At 54.5% G+C, this 16354-nt stretch overlaps 1 protein-coding gene across 5 annotated transcripts in view; it reads left to right on the top strand.

Moving 5' to 3' along the window:
- The window catches only part of SLC29A3 (solute carrier family 29 member 3), a 37625-nt gene that overhangs the window by 14843 nt on the left and 6428 nt on the right, over positions 1–16354 (top strand). For 3 of the 5 annotated variants that reach the window (XM_046653867.1, XM_046653865.1, XM_046653866.1), the window contains 2 exons: positions 5149–5231; positions 12435–12661. In XM_046653867.1, the coding sequence (XP_046509823.1) occupies positions 5149–5231; positions 12435–12661 (310 nt within the window). The remainder of the gene's footprint in view (positions 1–5148; positions 5232–12434; positions 12662–16354) is intronic. The other 2 variants (XM_046653868.1, XM_046653869.1) reach the window with 1 other exon arrangement.

Raw genomic sequence — 16354 nt, 5'->3', positions numbered from 1 at the left:
ACTCTGGGGTTTGTGGAGCAGTGATGACTATCTCCCCCCCGCCAACCCCCGGCCCCATCCCTGCCCTGCCTCAGAAGATCGTGCCGACAGCACTCACCACCGTGCAGCTCATCCCTCTGTAGCCTCAGTTTCTGATCTGTGAAGTGGGAGCAACCTGTCCCTGCCTTGCTCTTACAGGCTGTGTTAGGAGCAAATGGTCTGAGGTCTGTGCAGGCCGCACATAGGCAGTTTTGTTCACATGTCAGTTTCCTGGAACTCTGCAGGGCTTCCATTTCCATGCTTGTGTTACCTGACAGGTGCCAGGAATGACCTTTGATAGTCCTCCTGCCAGACGCCATGTGCTAAGCCCCTCCCCAGCCCCAGGTCATTGCAGAGTGCAGGGGAGGGGCAGGGAGCTCAGCATTTGCTCTTTGTTCCTCAGAACTGGGCCTCACTCCACCTCACACTGGGTCAGAAAGTTCAGAATGGTGGCAGGCGGGGCCGCTCTCTCACTGACACCCCAAGAGGGAGGGGCGTGCCGTGCTGCGTCCCTGCCTCTCTCCCGTGTGTTTGGATTGAATGGACTGCACGGTGCAGGTTTGTCTCAATTCAGCAGATTCCTGTTGATGCTGAGGAAACCCTCAGGGGGTCTGTTCCACCAAATGAACTTGGGTTCCAGTCCTAAGTGGCAAAGAGGCCTCCCTTGGTGCCTTTGCACATGCTGTTCCTCTCTCCACCAGCACTCCCACCTCCCCATGTCTGTCTGCAAACTTCCCCCAGCCTTTCAGGATGCGGTCCAAGACGGCCTCCTGTGGGAAGACCGCCCCCCAATACCTTGTGTCCATTGTACTACACCTGTGGGGTTGCACCAGACGACAGCTCCCTGAGGGCGGCAGGCACCCTGTCCTTTCTGTTTTATAGCCCAAACCACCAGCGCCGGGTTGGGCACACAGCAGCTCGCCACATCTTCGTAAGCAGAGGAATGGGCTGAAACAGGAAGAGATGCTGGCCTGATGAACAGTGGCCACCCAGCCGGGCTGAGGGCCGTGGGAGTGCCAGCCTGTGGGTCTCCCAGCTGCTGAAGCAGAAAAACCTGCTTGGGGAGGCCTCGTCATCTCATAATCTCCTGGCCTGCTTCATCCACCCACTTCCCGGCCCTGCCTTCTTGCTGAATCACGCTTTGTCTTCCACCTGCAGTTACGTAAGGCCTAAACTGACCCCCAGGACTGCAGGCTTGCTCTGGGCTGTGTAAACAGGGCTACTGTGTTGCACAGCTCTGAGGGCCTCCATTCGTATCATAATCTACAGGACTGGTGCCCCTGGGGTTGTGCAAGGACAGCACAGACTCTGCTGCCATACGAGGTGGCCCAGTGCCATTGCACTGGTATTCTTCTCATTCCTCCACTCCCTGGCCAGCGCCGGCCTTTGGGGTCCTTGGGTTCACCTCTGGAAGTCAAGGCCATGTTCATCAACCATGTGGTAGGGCACCTGGTGGGATAGATAACAACAGAGCCTTTTGAGGGAGCTCTCAGGAATCGGGCCCAAGTGGAGGTGAACTCTGGCATGGTTCTCCCCAAGCATTGCATCCCAGGAAATGCCCTGTGGGATGGAGAGTGCAGATCGCTCTGGAGCGGGCACGACTGCTAACTGCAGTGTGTTTGAGCCAGGATTCAAATGTCGTTCCATTTTCTTGAGTAAAATGGGAGAAGTAAAATTCCATTTGCTTGGAAGCAAATGGGATGGACCCAAGAAGGAAATGCCCACTGCGGGTCTGCAAAGTGCATAATCAAGAATTCAGTGTTGGCCTTGCTGTCGAATGTTTCTTAGAAAGGAGCCTGAGTCCACACCTGTGCACATGGTCCGTCAGGGAGTGCGATCCTAGAGAAGTAAGAGTGAGGGAAGAGGGAGGTGCGGCAGGGGCAGAAGAGAGCAAATACAGGCTGCGGGGTCCTGAGCTGCCCACAGCTTTGCGGCAAAACAGCTGGCCGCTCAGGCCCACGAGGTGACTCCAGAGGAGCCACAGGGAGCCGCCACATTTCAGAACCATAGGTAGGGGAGAGGAAAGGCAGGCAACTTGTCTCTCATCTCATTCCCATCTCCTGCCTCTCCTTGGTCAAAGCCTGCCTCGTGGGGCTTTGCTCCCCCTGCCCTTCAGAGGCTGTCACCTGGTCCGTCCCACAGCCCCCGAGGAGCAGGAGCCTCTGCAACAGAAAGGCTGCCGTATTCAGGAAAACCCTTGTCAGTAGGAACTCAGCTCTCCGAAACACCTATTAATTAGGAATGTATTGCTGTGTAACAAAATAATACAAACTTCGTGGCTTAGAACAGCACATGTTTATTATCTCACAGTATCTGTAGGCCAGGAGTCTGGGCTCGGCTTCACTGGGTCCTCGGCTCCAGTCTCACTTGGCTGCGTCAAGGGGTTAGCCAGCGCTGCGGTCTCTGCGGAGGCTCGACCGGAGAAGCATCACTTCCAGGCTTACTGGGGTTGTTGGCAGAATTCACTTCCTTCCAGTTGTCGGGCTGAGAGCCTCAGGTTCTTGCTGGGTGTTGGTCAGAAACACTCAGCAACTAGGGGTCACCTGTAGTCCTTGCCACGTGGGGTTCCCCAGCATGGCCATTGGCTCCTCCAAACCATCAAGAGAGAAAAAGAGTCGAGTGAGACTGGCGCTCCCATCTCGTGTAACATACTCCCGTGATCCTGTACACATGCTCGTGTCGCCTTTGTTATATTCTCTGGGTTAGAAGCAAGTCACAGTCCCATCCACACTGAGCCGAGGGGATCCCACAAGAGTGTGAACACGGGAGGCTGGGATCATGGGGGCCACCTGAAGAATCTGCCCACATCACCTCATTTTGCTAGAATTCTACTTACAGGCAAAAGCAGCAAATAAGTAAGAACCGCCACATGTTTATTAGGAATTAAGTTAAAAAAATAAATTCCGTGGGATGTGCTAAGTCAACCTCTGTCACCATCCGCAGCCCCTGATCGGTACCAGTAAAAAGATGGCCCAGGGCAAGTCCATTCTCACTCCCGCATGCTCGTCGTAAAGCAGAGAAACGGGCTCGGTCAACAGACAGGGAGTCATAGCCTTATTCAGTTGTCAATATTTAAAAAGCTTTCCAACATTAAAGGAACCATTTTCTGCTTAAATATCAACAAACCAGAACATTCAATTACCTAGAAAATCCCCATTCCTAAGACATCAAGGAACCTGAGCCTGCTCAAAAAAACAAAGACGGAGATTCCTATCCCACACGATGGCCGTTCACAGACAGCCGTGGAATGAGTGGCCCCTGCACAAAGGGAGCCACCTCGGGGCTCAGATTTGCCGCAGTCTTGGCCGCCACACACAGCCATCTCTTCCCTGGGGCTTTTTTCCATTGCTCCCCCCTGGAGCCTTCCTGTGCTCACATAGGCCCAGCCACTGTGTCAAGATGTAATTGACTGAGTGCCTCGGCCGGTCCAGGCTCTACTGAGCCCATCAGGGCAGGAACAATGAGGTGGCACTGCAAAGGAGGCAGGCTATTTCTAAGGCTCATGGTTGATGGACCGCACTAGCTGTGATTATCATTTTAATTGCGGGGCCACCAGGATCTTATATTCAGGGTGCAGATTTCAAAGACACAAAACGCTCTGAAGGCTGAAAAAGGGACAGTGGAGTGGTCTGTGCTTCAGCCTGGATGGAGCCCATTATGACATCTTCCTTTCTTGGCCGCCACAAATCTCCCAGAAAAGAGAGATCTGACCTCTGTCCCAGGGATGACTCAGATCCCCTCCCCTGGACCTTTCCCCAAACCCACTCATTCCAGTTCTGTCAGGTGCTCAGCCCCCCTCGTGCCACCCCCTCCCTGGAACTCCCTTAGAACTCACTGCTCTTACCTCTGATTTGGCAAAAAGGCAGGGAATTCTGGCGTCTCATCCTGTGGTGTTTTGAGATGTTAAAGACGTTCGCCAGCTCTCTTACACTCCCCGTGGGCCGCCCACTTCCTAAAGGGGGGAGGCATGTCTGAGACTCTGTAGCGACCCCTACAGTCGCCAGGGTTCCTCATACATTGGCGAGTGTTTGCACACATGGTTCTTTGCACTAGGCAGATTTGTAACTCAAAGTATTTCCTCAGTTAAGTTCAACTTCATAAGCTTTCTGGAGTAAAATACTCACAGCTCCTTTTTTATTTTTCAGGGTAAACAATATGATTCATATAAACCCCTTGTATTTGGCGCTCAGTAAGTGCTTCATACACGTGAGCTGTTGTCACGGCTCAGAACCCACCGTCATTGCTGACCTCGGGTTCGTGGGGTGACACACAATGACTAAAGCCAAGAGATATCAGCTCTTTCTGAGGTTTTGGGTATTTTAAGACAGGTGTGTTGAGGGATAATGTACACACAGTGAAATCCACCCTAATGAGCGGAAGCTCTCTGAGTTTTGAACAACACACACAGTTACCATGCAGCTTATTTAGCTGTAAGTTCCAGCACATTATAATCAGGAGCTCTTCATCTTGTCTGTGGTCTCATGCACTCTTTGTCTGTAATACCCCTAAGCTGCTTCCAGGAAAATGCCCTTTTTCCTAATCTTGGCGTCTAGGAGCCACTTCCCCAAATGGCTTTGGCCTCGGGTAGCTGCTCTATCGAGGGAGCAAATCCGGAGTCAGAACAAAGTTGTCCTGCAAGGATCGGGGCCTGGCATCTTTCTAAGAGGCCTCACTTGGTTACAACAGTGTGAGATTCTGGTTGGGTCATAACAAAACCCATTTGGATAACTCTGAAATTTGACAGTGGTTATGAAGGCTGGCAGGGCAAAGTTTTTCTTTATGGATATCGAGTCTTGACCCCATTGAGTCATCCTTGGTGGGATGGAGTATGGGTGGAAACCTGGGCTGCAGAGCATTAGGGACCTCCCTGAGGGCAGGGACAATGTCTTCTCCTTCCGTATGTGCCAGCACTTAACCATAGCTCATGTTGGTGTGTGTTTGTTGAGTGACCAAGTGAGTGGTCTTAGGTTGGAGATGGGGCAGGACCATGCTGTCTTTGGGGAGACTTACCCATCACTTGTAGGAATCTGAAGACAGGGGAGAAGCACCACCGAGAGGGCCCTGTCTCTGCTCTCGGGTGGGCCGTGCATCCCCGTGACCTCAGCGGCCTCCTCGCTTCTGTGCCTGCAGAACTACTTTGAGAGCTACCTTGCCGTCGCCTCCACTGTGCCGTCCGTGCTGTGCCTCATGGCGAACTTCCTGCTTGTCAACAGGTAAGCCACTGTCCTTCCTCCTGCAGGCCCCACCTCACTCCAGCCTTCCCCACCTGCCTTTCGTCCACGGCTGCTGCTTTTCCACCTGCATAGACGGCAGCCACCAGAGCAGGAGGCGGGCTGCTCAGACTCCTCCGTGAAGACTGGGAGGTCGCCTGGGCCTGCCGGTGGAGTGCCAGTCAGGGAGTGGACTTCCACTGTCCAGCCACACGCTGTGACATCATGTCAGCAGCCAGTAGGAGGCCTGTGGGAGCACGCATCTCCCTCCCTTTTCCCCTCAGGAGCCTGTCTGTCCACAGCTGCCTGGGCTGCAGGCCTTGCAGCCAGGGGACACCATGTGGACGGCAGGGTGGGGCCCAGGGAGTGAGAACTATGGCAGCTGGTCTTCCAGGCATTTCTGAGAGCAGTCGGAAGTTGAGAGCCTGGCATCCCACAGCTCTGGCTCTTGCTATATGGGAGTGGGGACCAAACTGCTCAGTGCTGGGCTGGTAACACTAGCCCACGTGTCGATCACTCAGAGGGGTCCATAGGGAACTTCTGACGCTGTGTTAGTAAGGGCCGGGAGACAGCCTCCTTCTGGATGCGCTGAGGAAGAGGGAATGATTTAGGAGACAGCCAGACAGATTAGCACTGCCCTTTGACCCCAGGGGGGGACTTTTCCCATCCATTCTCTGTTTGGGTTTGGCAGGGCAACAGCCCTGGCTACTTTGCCTGCATTTCCCCTAAGCTACCACTCAGTGACAATGTTATGATTCAGAAACCGGGGCTTCTCTTGGGTACACCTGCTGAAACGTTGGATCACTGATGGCAAATCTGTTTTACCCACCTCTGCTCAATTTGTAGCGACTGTCTAGATCTCTGGTTGAACACGATTCTAAGGCAGGTCAGGCCCCAGGAGGCGGAGGGTAGGGGGTTTGTGTGTGCTGTGATTGATTAATGATGTCTGCTCTGAGTACAGGAGGAGAGAGGGCAGCACATGGGCCTCATGTGAGCTAAGCCTGAATAGACCAGTCTTTCCAAGCATGCTATGGGCTGTTCCAGTTATCTGCTCTTGTGTAAAAATGATCCCAAAGCATAGTGGCTTACAATGAGAACCATAGTTAGTGTCTCAGGTTCTGGGAGTCAGCAGGCTCGGCTGGCGCTCGGGCTTGGTGTCTCTCCCACAGACAGGTTGCAGACAGCTGGGGCGGGCTGCTGGGCCTCCTCGGCACGTCTCTCTCCATCTCGCTCTCCGGTCTCTCCCTGTGGTCTCTCGCATGCTGGCCACCGGTAGTGAGACTTTTCCTCTGTGGCTGAAGAGCAAGTGCTCCAAGAGAGCAGGGCAGAAGCTGCCTGGTCTTTGTACACTAGGCTCTGCAGCCACGTAGTGTCACTTCTGCCACGCTTGACTGGGCGAGGCAGTCACAAGGCCCACCTGGCTTCAAGGGGACATGGTCCCCACCTGTCAACGGAAGGGATGACAAAGAATTTGCCCTCTTCTTAAAACCAAAGTGCAGGTGGAAGAGCGAGGAGGAGGGTGATGCTCCGATGGCCTGAGGGCCCTTCACCTCCTGCCTACCCCTGGCACACAGGGCCGTGTTCAGTGTTCTTGCAGGTGAGGCGCAGCCTCCAGAGACCACCCCAGGAGGAGTGAGGGGATGGAGCTGGGGGCAGAGCCAGGTGTTCCCTCAGCACGGCCAGCCCCTGAGGGCAGAGCAGGGTCTCTGGCAGGCACTCGAAAGAGAGGCATGAGGGCAGGTAGGGGCCACAGGAGGAGGAGGACAGGAGGAAGTGGCAGCACCGTGGTGGCACAGACTTCCTGAGCCTCTCACTGCGCTCTCTCCTTTCCAGGCCTCTCTCATCTTCCTCTCTGTGCACTCGCTCAGCTGGTCCTGGGGATGGGGGTTTGTCCAGCTGAATAGCCCAGCCTCGCATAAATGAGAGCCCCGTCCCCTTCTAGATCTGGAGTCACTGTCTGTACTGTAACAAGGGTGTGATGCCTGGTGACCCCGTATTATATCACTTAGGATGCACAGGACCCAGGAGGGAGGCCGTGACGTTACCCATTTCCCAAGTGGCAGTTAGGAGACGTGCCCAAGACCATGGGGCTGGTAAGGAGTGGCCTGAGTTGGCGTTTGCTGGCACTGCCTCCTCTGTGGTCATGAGGTCCAGCATGCCAGAAGCCAGCCCGGGACTAGGGGTCAGCAGTGGCAGGGAAGGTCCAGCCTGAGCGCCCTGGGAGTGTCATCTCTAATAAGAGTCATTAGCACCTCTGAGCCCTCATTATCTCCTTTAATCCTCACAACAGCCTGCGAACAGGAAGCTTATGACCTTGTTTTACAGATAGGAAAACAGGCTCACTGAGGTCACCTAGCCGTTAAGAGAGTGGAGCCAGATTGGAACTGGATCCCTTCTTGCCCCACGTCTGTGCTCGGAACCGCTGGGCCACCTGCCTCCTAGTCCCCCCAGTTTGCCCGTCCCGTCCCTGCAACCAGAGCCTCCCCCAGACCCTTCTGGTGAACGCCCGTCTCTGCCCTGGCTTCAGGCTGCTGGGAGGAAGGAGGGGTTCAGAAGGTCTGCGTCTGTCTGCAGCAGGGACCCTGGGTCGTCCAGGCCGCTGCCCTCCCTGGGTTGGGTGGGGAGCTGACTCTGAGGGCTCAGCATTTCTGGGCATTGTCCTGAAGGGTCTAGCCCACGCCGGGGCCTGCCCCTACCCTTTCCAGCCCAGGAGGAGGGTGAGGGCAACATGGGAAATGCTCCCAGGCCTCCGTCTGTTTCTGAGCTGTGGGAACATGCTTTGGAGCTAAGCTGTTTTCTCTTTAATGTGCGAAATTGAAATGTCTCCTTTTCTCCCCTCCTGGAGAACCCTGGCTTTCTCTGACTGGCTCATCCATAATCGCCAAGTGTTTTATTATGTTAAATCTGCAGCATCATAAATACTTATGAGGAGGATTTACATTTGGGGGACTTATGAAGAAATAGTCCCCTGGGGTCCAGAGCCCTCATGAACAAGGAGGGGTGGGGAAGCTGGCAGCCTGGGTACAGCTGGCAGCCGTCTCCAAGAATCTCACGTTAGTGTGACTGCCGCAGGGTCCCGGGGCTAGAGTGGTCATCTTGGCCATCTGCTGTCCCAAAGCAGAACCACCGACACCAGGGCAACAGTTGTCTAGACTTTCCCCAGAATCCCAACAGCATCACCATCCCCTGGGCCACTTTCCCTGCCCGAGGCGGAAGAAACAGAGATGGGAGCCAGCATGCTGCCATTAGTGCGTGGAAGGCAGGCTCGTGTGTGGCACATTTCATAAAGCTTTATGAGCACTGAAAATAGCCCCAGGCGAGATCCCCAAGGGCCTGGAGCCCATGGGTGAGGCTCGAGGCTCCAGGGAGAATGGTTACGTGGCAGGCAATTAGCAGGCGAGGAGGAGACCTGTGCAGGTGAGGGGTCACGGGGGCAGCAGAGGCAGAGGTGGAAGCGCATTGCTTTTGTAACGTGTGTGGCGTTTACCTCCTCATCTCCCACTCTTCCCTTGTCTCCGCCTGGGGGTGCTGCATGAGAAGCCCCCCAGCTCCCTCCAAAGCAACCTTCCTGTCCAGGCAACTAATTACCTTGTTGTGACAGGCACAGGAGAGCCACCGTGATGCCAGCAGCATTCCGGGGGGGACTTTCTCTGTGAGTCTGTGAGGAGGTGGTTGGGGGCAGAGGCCAGTCCCCAGGCTGGCTGGGAAGCCTGCAGATGTTCACAGCTGTGTCCCTGTCGTGCCAAGGAGGCAGGAAGCAGAGAGCGACCGGGAGGTTCAGGCCCCGCGTGGCAGCCGCCGTGCACCGCTGAGACCCCCTGCTCATCAGTTCGTGCACCCAGCAGATATTTACCAGGTGTCCACAGGCCCTGTGCCAGCCCTGGGAGTGGGGACAAGACAGCATCCTGTCCTTACCGTGCTCCTCTTATCTCCTGGTCTGTCCTGTGCCCTCTCCTTGCCCCACGGAACTGTTAGAACTTTTTGACACTTGTCCCCAGCCTCTCTCTCTGCTTGAATTTCTTCAAATTTAGAATCATAAACTGGAAGGGACCTGAATGTTATCTCATCCAGCCTCTTCTTTTTTGAGATGCAGAACCAGGCCCAGAAAGGTTGAATATTTGCCTGGGGTCACGCAGTGAGTTGGTGGCAGAGCTGGGCAGGGCTCCAGTCTCCTGACTCCCGCTCTGTGCCCCTGCTGGCTCTTATCTTTGGGGTGGGTGGGGCAGCTCCCGCTGCTGCGGGAGGTTGAGGGGTGCTCTGTGACAGGATTGAGTATGTAGGATCACCCCCAGCATCGGAGGTAAGGCCTGACCACCAGCCTCCAGGGGGCCTGGCGTGCACTCACAGTAGATGCTCTGGGCCCCCAGGGGTCCAGGTGCTCCAGCTGGCTGCCCACCCCACTCCTGCCCAGGCTGAGGTCCTGCAGACCCTGGGAAGATGGACCCAGCAATCTTAGTGTGTGGTTCCCCCGAAACAGACGCTGGAACAAGGATTGAAGCGCCAGTTGTTTATTTGGGAGGTTAAGGTAGGATAGTGGAGAGGGAGACAGGGAAGGGAAGACAGTCAATAAAGGATGCCTGATCAAGCCAGCTCCCACAGAGGGCAACCGGCTTGGCCTGCCTGGGAACTCCAGGAGCCGGTGTGGAACACACACCCGAGGGGAGGGAGCTGGGCTCTTTATCCACCTGCTTCCCCATCACTGGCTGAAGGCTACTCTTGGGAGGTATTCATTGCCTGTCCCTTGCAGCCTGCTTCCTGGTAAGAAGGGGTCACACAGGCAGGGTGCCCACAGTGCGGTGGAGTTTCCGACCATGTCGCTCCCCAGCTGCAAAGCCTTTGTGTTAGTTGGCACTGTTGGTCACAAATGATTAGAGACACAAAAGGAATTTTCTCATTCTTTATCTGGAAAATTAAAATCAGCTCTGCCTCCGGGCCTTGCTGGATCTGGGGGATCACAAATGTCCACAGAGCTCTCCTTCTCTTGTGCCATCCCTGGGCTCTGTGTGTGTCCACTTGGCTTCATCCTGAATTCGCCTCTCTCCATGCCGCCGGCCAGGTGGTGACCAGCGGCCCCTGACACAGTCCCAGCAGAGCGAGCTTCACTCTGCCTTTCAGTCCCAGGGACGACGAACTGGCCCTGCCTGGGTCATGCTCATCCCCAACCCAATTCAGTGGCTGGGGGGCATGGGACAGTCTGCTCACCCCAGACCAAGTCATGTGCCCATCGTTTGTAGGTGAGTCTGCTTAGACAATATGGCCAGCCACCTCCCAAGACGACTTGGCATGGAAGAGGGAGTGTTCTTGGGGGAAGGGGGCTGGTGGACAGAGACCATATGCCCACTCCATGCCCCGCTCCGAGGATCAAGTCCTGGTGCTCATCGGGTGAACAGGGCCCTCCAGCGTGGGCTCCGTGTCTCTCCAGCCTCCTCCGCTCCCGGTCTCACCTGTCCCCCAGAGTCCATTTCAGTTCCCTGAACGTGCCACGATCTCTCACAAGATGTATATACTCACATCCAGACACACCTTATACTCCAGCTGAGGTGTCACCTCCAAAAAGCCTGTGCAACACCCAGGGTGAGTTTGTGTCCCTCACAAGTGCCCAGGATGTCCTGTGACTATACAGCACAATAGGACTTTGCACGCTAGATCAAAATGCCTGTCCCTTGGCTGTCCTGTGTCCCAGCCATCCAGCACAGCACGTGCCCAGTACACATCTGTGGAATGAAGACACCAGGGAGAACACACATCAGCAGACAGCCGTGGGCTGGGGCTCAGCAGACCTGGGTTCCCGTCCCAGCTCCCCACGGACTCACTCTACGACCTTGAACTGTCCTTCCCCTTCCTCCACCTCCCCCTGCCCCTTACGAAGCAGGAGCAGCACCTGCTCCCCCTTCAGCTGGAGATCAAGGATGGGAAGGAAATTCAAATTAGCCTGGGACCACAAAAGCAGTTTGAAGAAATCCTTTCTTACTTTTCATGCTCATCATTTCACACCTATTTATGTGCATACATATTTTTTCTACCTTTTAAGTCTGTCCATTGTATCCAAAAAAAATTGTGTATAACTAATCTGGCTTTTCTCCCAGCCCTCACCCACTGGTTAGCAGGAAAATTTACTAAATGTCCAATCTTGTTTAAAGCTTAGTCTAATCTGATGGTTTAACAGCCCCTTTAGATGATGTTCTCTCTCCCTAAAATAAAAACACCGTTTCTCAGAGAGCCAGCCTTCCCTGCTTCTCCCTGCAGGGCAGTGTCTGGGTGGGTAGGGGGCTGGGAGGAGGATATGACTTACAGGTGGGCATGGACTGGGGGGAGTGGGGGAGCTGGCCCTGGGCTGCACTGGCTTGGCCTCAGCTATTGCCCGTAACAACTGAGACCCTCACTGGAGAATCCTGCCCTGGCCGCCTGTTCTGGACCACCCATATTTCCTTCATTCCAGGGGAGGCAGGAAGTCATTCTGAGAGCACAGACTGGAGCCAGACCTCCTGGGTTCACAGCCGTGACCTTGGGGAAGTTCCTTAGCCTCTCTGACCTCATTTTCTTATCTGTATATATGGGATAGGTAAGAATACCCATCTTATGGAGCTGGTGTGAGCATTCAACGAGTTTGCACATAGGAGACACTTAGAAGAGTACCTAGCACCAGTTCAGTACTGTCTGTTTGCAATGATGATGATGATGATGATGATGATGATTTTCTTCTCTTCTCTTCTCCCTCCTCCCCCCTGCTAAGTTTGGGGGGAAGGCGTCCCAGTGGGTGGCTGCTCTGTTTAAACAGTAGATGCAGCCGGCGGGAGCTCAGCCCTGTGCAGGAGGAGGAGAAGGCTTGTCTCCAGAGCTCTCATGTCCTGTCCTTGAACCTCACAGCAAGTCAAAAAGAAACCCATCCCTGGGCCTTTGCCCTGAGTCAGGCACTGCCCCCTGGCCTCCACACCCTCCCCTCCAGGGATCCTAACAACCACACCCCAGGTAGATCCACTCTTCTCCCTATTATACAGAAGCAGAGGCTGAGACCAGAGCAATTGAGCCACTTACCCAGGGTAAGCCTCGTGAGCCGGGAAGGCAGGATTCAGACCCAGGCCTCCTGATTGCAGAGTAGACAGTCCCAACCACTGAGCTCACCTGCTTCCCAGAATGTTCACCAACCCCGGCCCAGCATGGGAGGCCCGAGGGGGTCTCTAACCACTTCCTGCATCCTCATCCTAGGGTTCCGATTCATGTCCGTGTGCTGGCCTCGCTGGTTGTCATGCTGGCCATCTTTGTGGTGATGACCGTGCTGGTGAAGGTGGATACCTCCTCCTGGACCCATGGCTTCTTTGCTGTCATCATCATCTGCATGGTGATCCTCAGTGGCGCCTCCACCATCTTTAATAGCAGTGTCTTGGGCATGACCGGCTCCTTCCCTATGAGGAATTCCCAGGCCCTGATATCAGGTAAGAGCTGGGGTCAGACAGCTGATGAGGTCAGTACACCTAGGGCTCATGCGAAGGATCCAGAGGTCAGGAAATGAGTGTTAGGTGTGTTTCCATTATCTGTGATTATCTAACAAATCACCCAGAGCTTAGTGGCTCAGGACGGTAACAGTCGTCTCCTCTGCTCACACATCTGGGTTCGGGCAGGACTTGGTGGGGACAGCTCTCCTCTGCGCCACATGGCATCCGTCAGCTGGTATAGCTCCAGTGGGGCCTGCAGGATCCACTTTCGAGGTGGCGAGCTCGCCTGGCTGGCGTGTTGGTGCTGGCCCTTGCCTGCAAGCTCCGCCGGGGCTGGGGCCGGGCTTTCTCTCCACCCGGACCTCATGCGGCTGCGCACGCTTCCCCATGGCCTGGTGTCTGGGTCGTGAGAGCAAGCATCCCAAGAGCCCTAGGCAGAAGCATTCTTTCCTTTTATGTCTTAACTGTGGAAGCTGTTTAGCGTCACTTCCCCCATAGCCACAAGCCCACCTGGGCTCAAGGGGAGAGAACCGACCCACTCGTCTCGGGGCAGAGTCTGAAAATCACACTGTGAGAAGAGCAGGCGGGGGACTTAGCTGCAGACGAGGGAGAGCACAGCCTGCCCAGCAAGCGCAGGTCCTGGGCTGTGCTCTTCCTGTCCTCCCCTCCTGCTCCCTACCCCTAAGCCCGTCCCTTCCCTTCTCTTTATTTTCCTTTCCTTTATCTTTCCCTTTTCTTTCCTCCCTTCTGTCTGTCTTTTCTTCCTCTCTAATTTTATAGAAGACCTACTATGTGCCGGGGATTCAAAGAGGAACAGGACAGCCTCTCAGGAGCTGAAAACCTAGTAAATAAACTCCTCTGTTTCCCTGAATTTTGCCCTTCAATGGGGTTGCTGATGCCTGACTTGGGCCGACCCTTTAGCTGAATTTTGATGCTGATGCTAAGCCTGTTATCTAGACCTTAGCAGTTCCGGTTCTCTTACCTAGATGTCCCAACAAGATAAAAAGAAGCTGAATCAGTAAGAATCTGTGCTTTCCCAGGAGACCACTATCCCTTAAAGCAAGACTGGGGGCTCAGCTGCTCTGTTCAGGGTCTCTGTACATCCCCACTGTGTAAAGGAGTCCTCTGGGCATTTGCACACTTGAGAAGAATTTCACAAAGAATCTGCTGTGTGCCCAATAATCGATAATGCCAGGTAGTGGTGGCAGGGATGACAAATACCTCGACAGGTGTATATCCCCTGCCCACTCCCACACCAGTGCCAGACATCATTAATGGGTCTGCATCTCTCCTCCCGGGCCTCTCACTGCTTCTCAACACAGCACTGGAGGCCGTTACTGCCAACCGATCAGAGCCAAGATGCAACCTCAAATCGGTTTGCCATTTTTGATATAAGTTTAGGCTTCTGGCCCTATCCTGGGAAGCCCTCGGGCCTAAAATAAAATGGAAGTGGACTGATTGCGCAGTTTCCTGGGTACGATCAGTACACCCCAGCAGTGCTTCAAGAAGAGCGTGCCTGGGCTGAGGGAGACGGCCACGGCACCTCAGCTTTAGTCTCTTCTGTCACCCCAGCTCGGAGGGAAGCTCTCATGCCTCATCCCCCTCCATCCGCTGGAGCATGTATTTTTTCATAGAACAGGCTTGCTGGCTACCGCTCCAGGAGCCAGTGACCAAATACACCATCTGTGTTGCCCAGGGCCCCTTCAGGTTCATCTGGCCACCTGAGAATCTTCTAGAGAAGAGGACTCTCCCATGAATTTTTCAGAAAGTCCAATTTTGAAATAGTGGAGACGTCTAGGACTCACACTTCATTACTAGTTACCTGGGCCTTAAGCCATTGTCACCACTGTGTGCGGCCCCAGTGGGTGCCGGTCACTCTGGAAGGTCCGTGGCGTCCTGCTCCCCTGGGCGCAGCACCAGCCTCCAGCCCCCTTGTCTCCCATGGTCCAGCAGAGCCCATCTGTGAATTCTGCGCGCGTTGGCATCTGAGGAGCGGTTCATTTGTTTTGTACTGGAGGGTTTTTAAACCCCTCATTTGCATGTATTTCCATAACTGATGAGATAAAAGTAGGGAGTCATGAAGGATGAGCTCCCGGAGGCCTGGTTTGTTGTTGATGATAATATTGTAAATTCCCTGCAAGTTGGGAAGAGAGAGGAAAATCAACAGGCAGCGATGTTAAGATCTCTTCCCCCGGGTAGCCAGGGACCGTCTCACTGAATTTAACCCCAGTTCTTACAAAACGCCCAGGTGGGGATTACAGCTTCTCAGAAGTTGGCACCCTCTTGGCAAAGGGTTTTTACCCTGTTGTTGCTGCTTTGATGTAGGAAGGACAGAAAGAGCCAAACACCTGATTGGGAAGCTGAGAGGATTTGTGGCACTTCCTGTGGCATGCACTGTTCTGAGTGCTTTACATGTAATAATCCTCTTAATCTTCATAACAGCCCTAAGAGGTGGGTATTATTAACATTCTCATTTTATCGTTGAGGAAACGGAGGCACAGAGAGGTTAAGTGACTTGCTGAAGGTCACACAGCTAGGAGTGGTAAAGCCAGGATTGGACTCAGACCTTCTGGTTCTTGGGTCTGTGCTCTTCATCACAATGTTAACATATTTCTTTGCCCTCCCCTCAAATCTCAGCCTCTGGCTAATAGAGCTCATACTGAGAAGGTTAGGGAGAAAAGATCATCCATTTCGGGCCGTGGGCTGTTCCTGCAGAGCCACAGGGATGTCGGGCAGAGCGTGGGTGAGGCAGTGATGAGGGGCAGCATGGTGGCTGAGGGCCTGACTGTCCCTCTCCCATTTCTGCTCCGTGCACCAAGGGACAGAAAAAGGGTGCCCGGTCAGAGCCGCCCAGTAACGCTGAAGCACCTCATGCCTCACGGGCCGGTTTGCTGCTCGCTGATTGCAGTCAGCGCCTTCTTGCCTCCTTGAGAATCGAAATTCATTCTTCCAGCCAGTCAGTCCAGCAGATGCACCAGGCGCTTACGGTACTGACACTGACAGCCGTGTGTGTGTATCCAGTGCCTTTTCCATTTGCTGTCCCAATTGCCCCTCACCGTGGTCTCATGTGAGGGATGGGACAAGCAGCCCCGTTTTCCAGGCAGATAAACAGAGGCAGGGAGGAGGAGATGATCTGCTCCACGTGTAACACGTATGACCTCTGACTCTCGGCCAGCGCAAGCTGACTACCCGTGGTTGTGAGGGTTCAAAGAAACATGAGACAGATGCCCTGCCTCCCGGAAGCAGCTGTGTGGCTGAGGCAAGGAAGGGGACTCGCGTGTGTTGAAAGTCTACTGCGTGCCGGGCCCTCTCCGAACATCGTCTCATCGAGTCCCCAAAGCAGCTACGTAAGGCAGGCGTCCTTGTCCCATTTTACAGACGAGCAGACCGCGGCTCCAAGAAGTCGCATTAGCCCCCTACGTCACAGTGGCAAATGGCAGAGTCGGGACAGACGTATGGTGTGTGGCTCCAGGACCATGGGTCCACTAGGTTGTCCTGTCTCCTGTTAGGGATCAGTGACAGGCGTGGTGCCACATGGCCACATGGGCTCATGAGTCAAAGCCCTTGACAAGTGAGACTGTGCCATGTGGTGAGGCAGTCGCATGCGTGTGAGTGTGTGTGTGTGGCTGTATGTACGTGTGAGCGGGTGTGTGTGTGTATATATGAGTGTGTGTGTGTGATAGGGCGTGTGTG

Source organism: Equus quagga, chromosome 2, assembly GCF_021613505.1.
Source record: "Equus quagga isolate Etosha38 chromosome 2, UCLA_HA_Equagga_1.0, whole genome shotgun sequence".
In the NCBI taxonomy this organism is placed as follows: Eukaryota; Metazoa; Chordata; class Mammalia; order Perissodactyla; family Equidae; genus Equus; species Equus quagga.
Note: the sequence above shows the minus strand (reverse complement) of the source record. Positions and strands in the feature narration are given on the sequence as shown.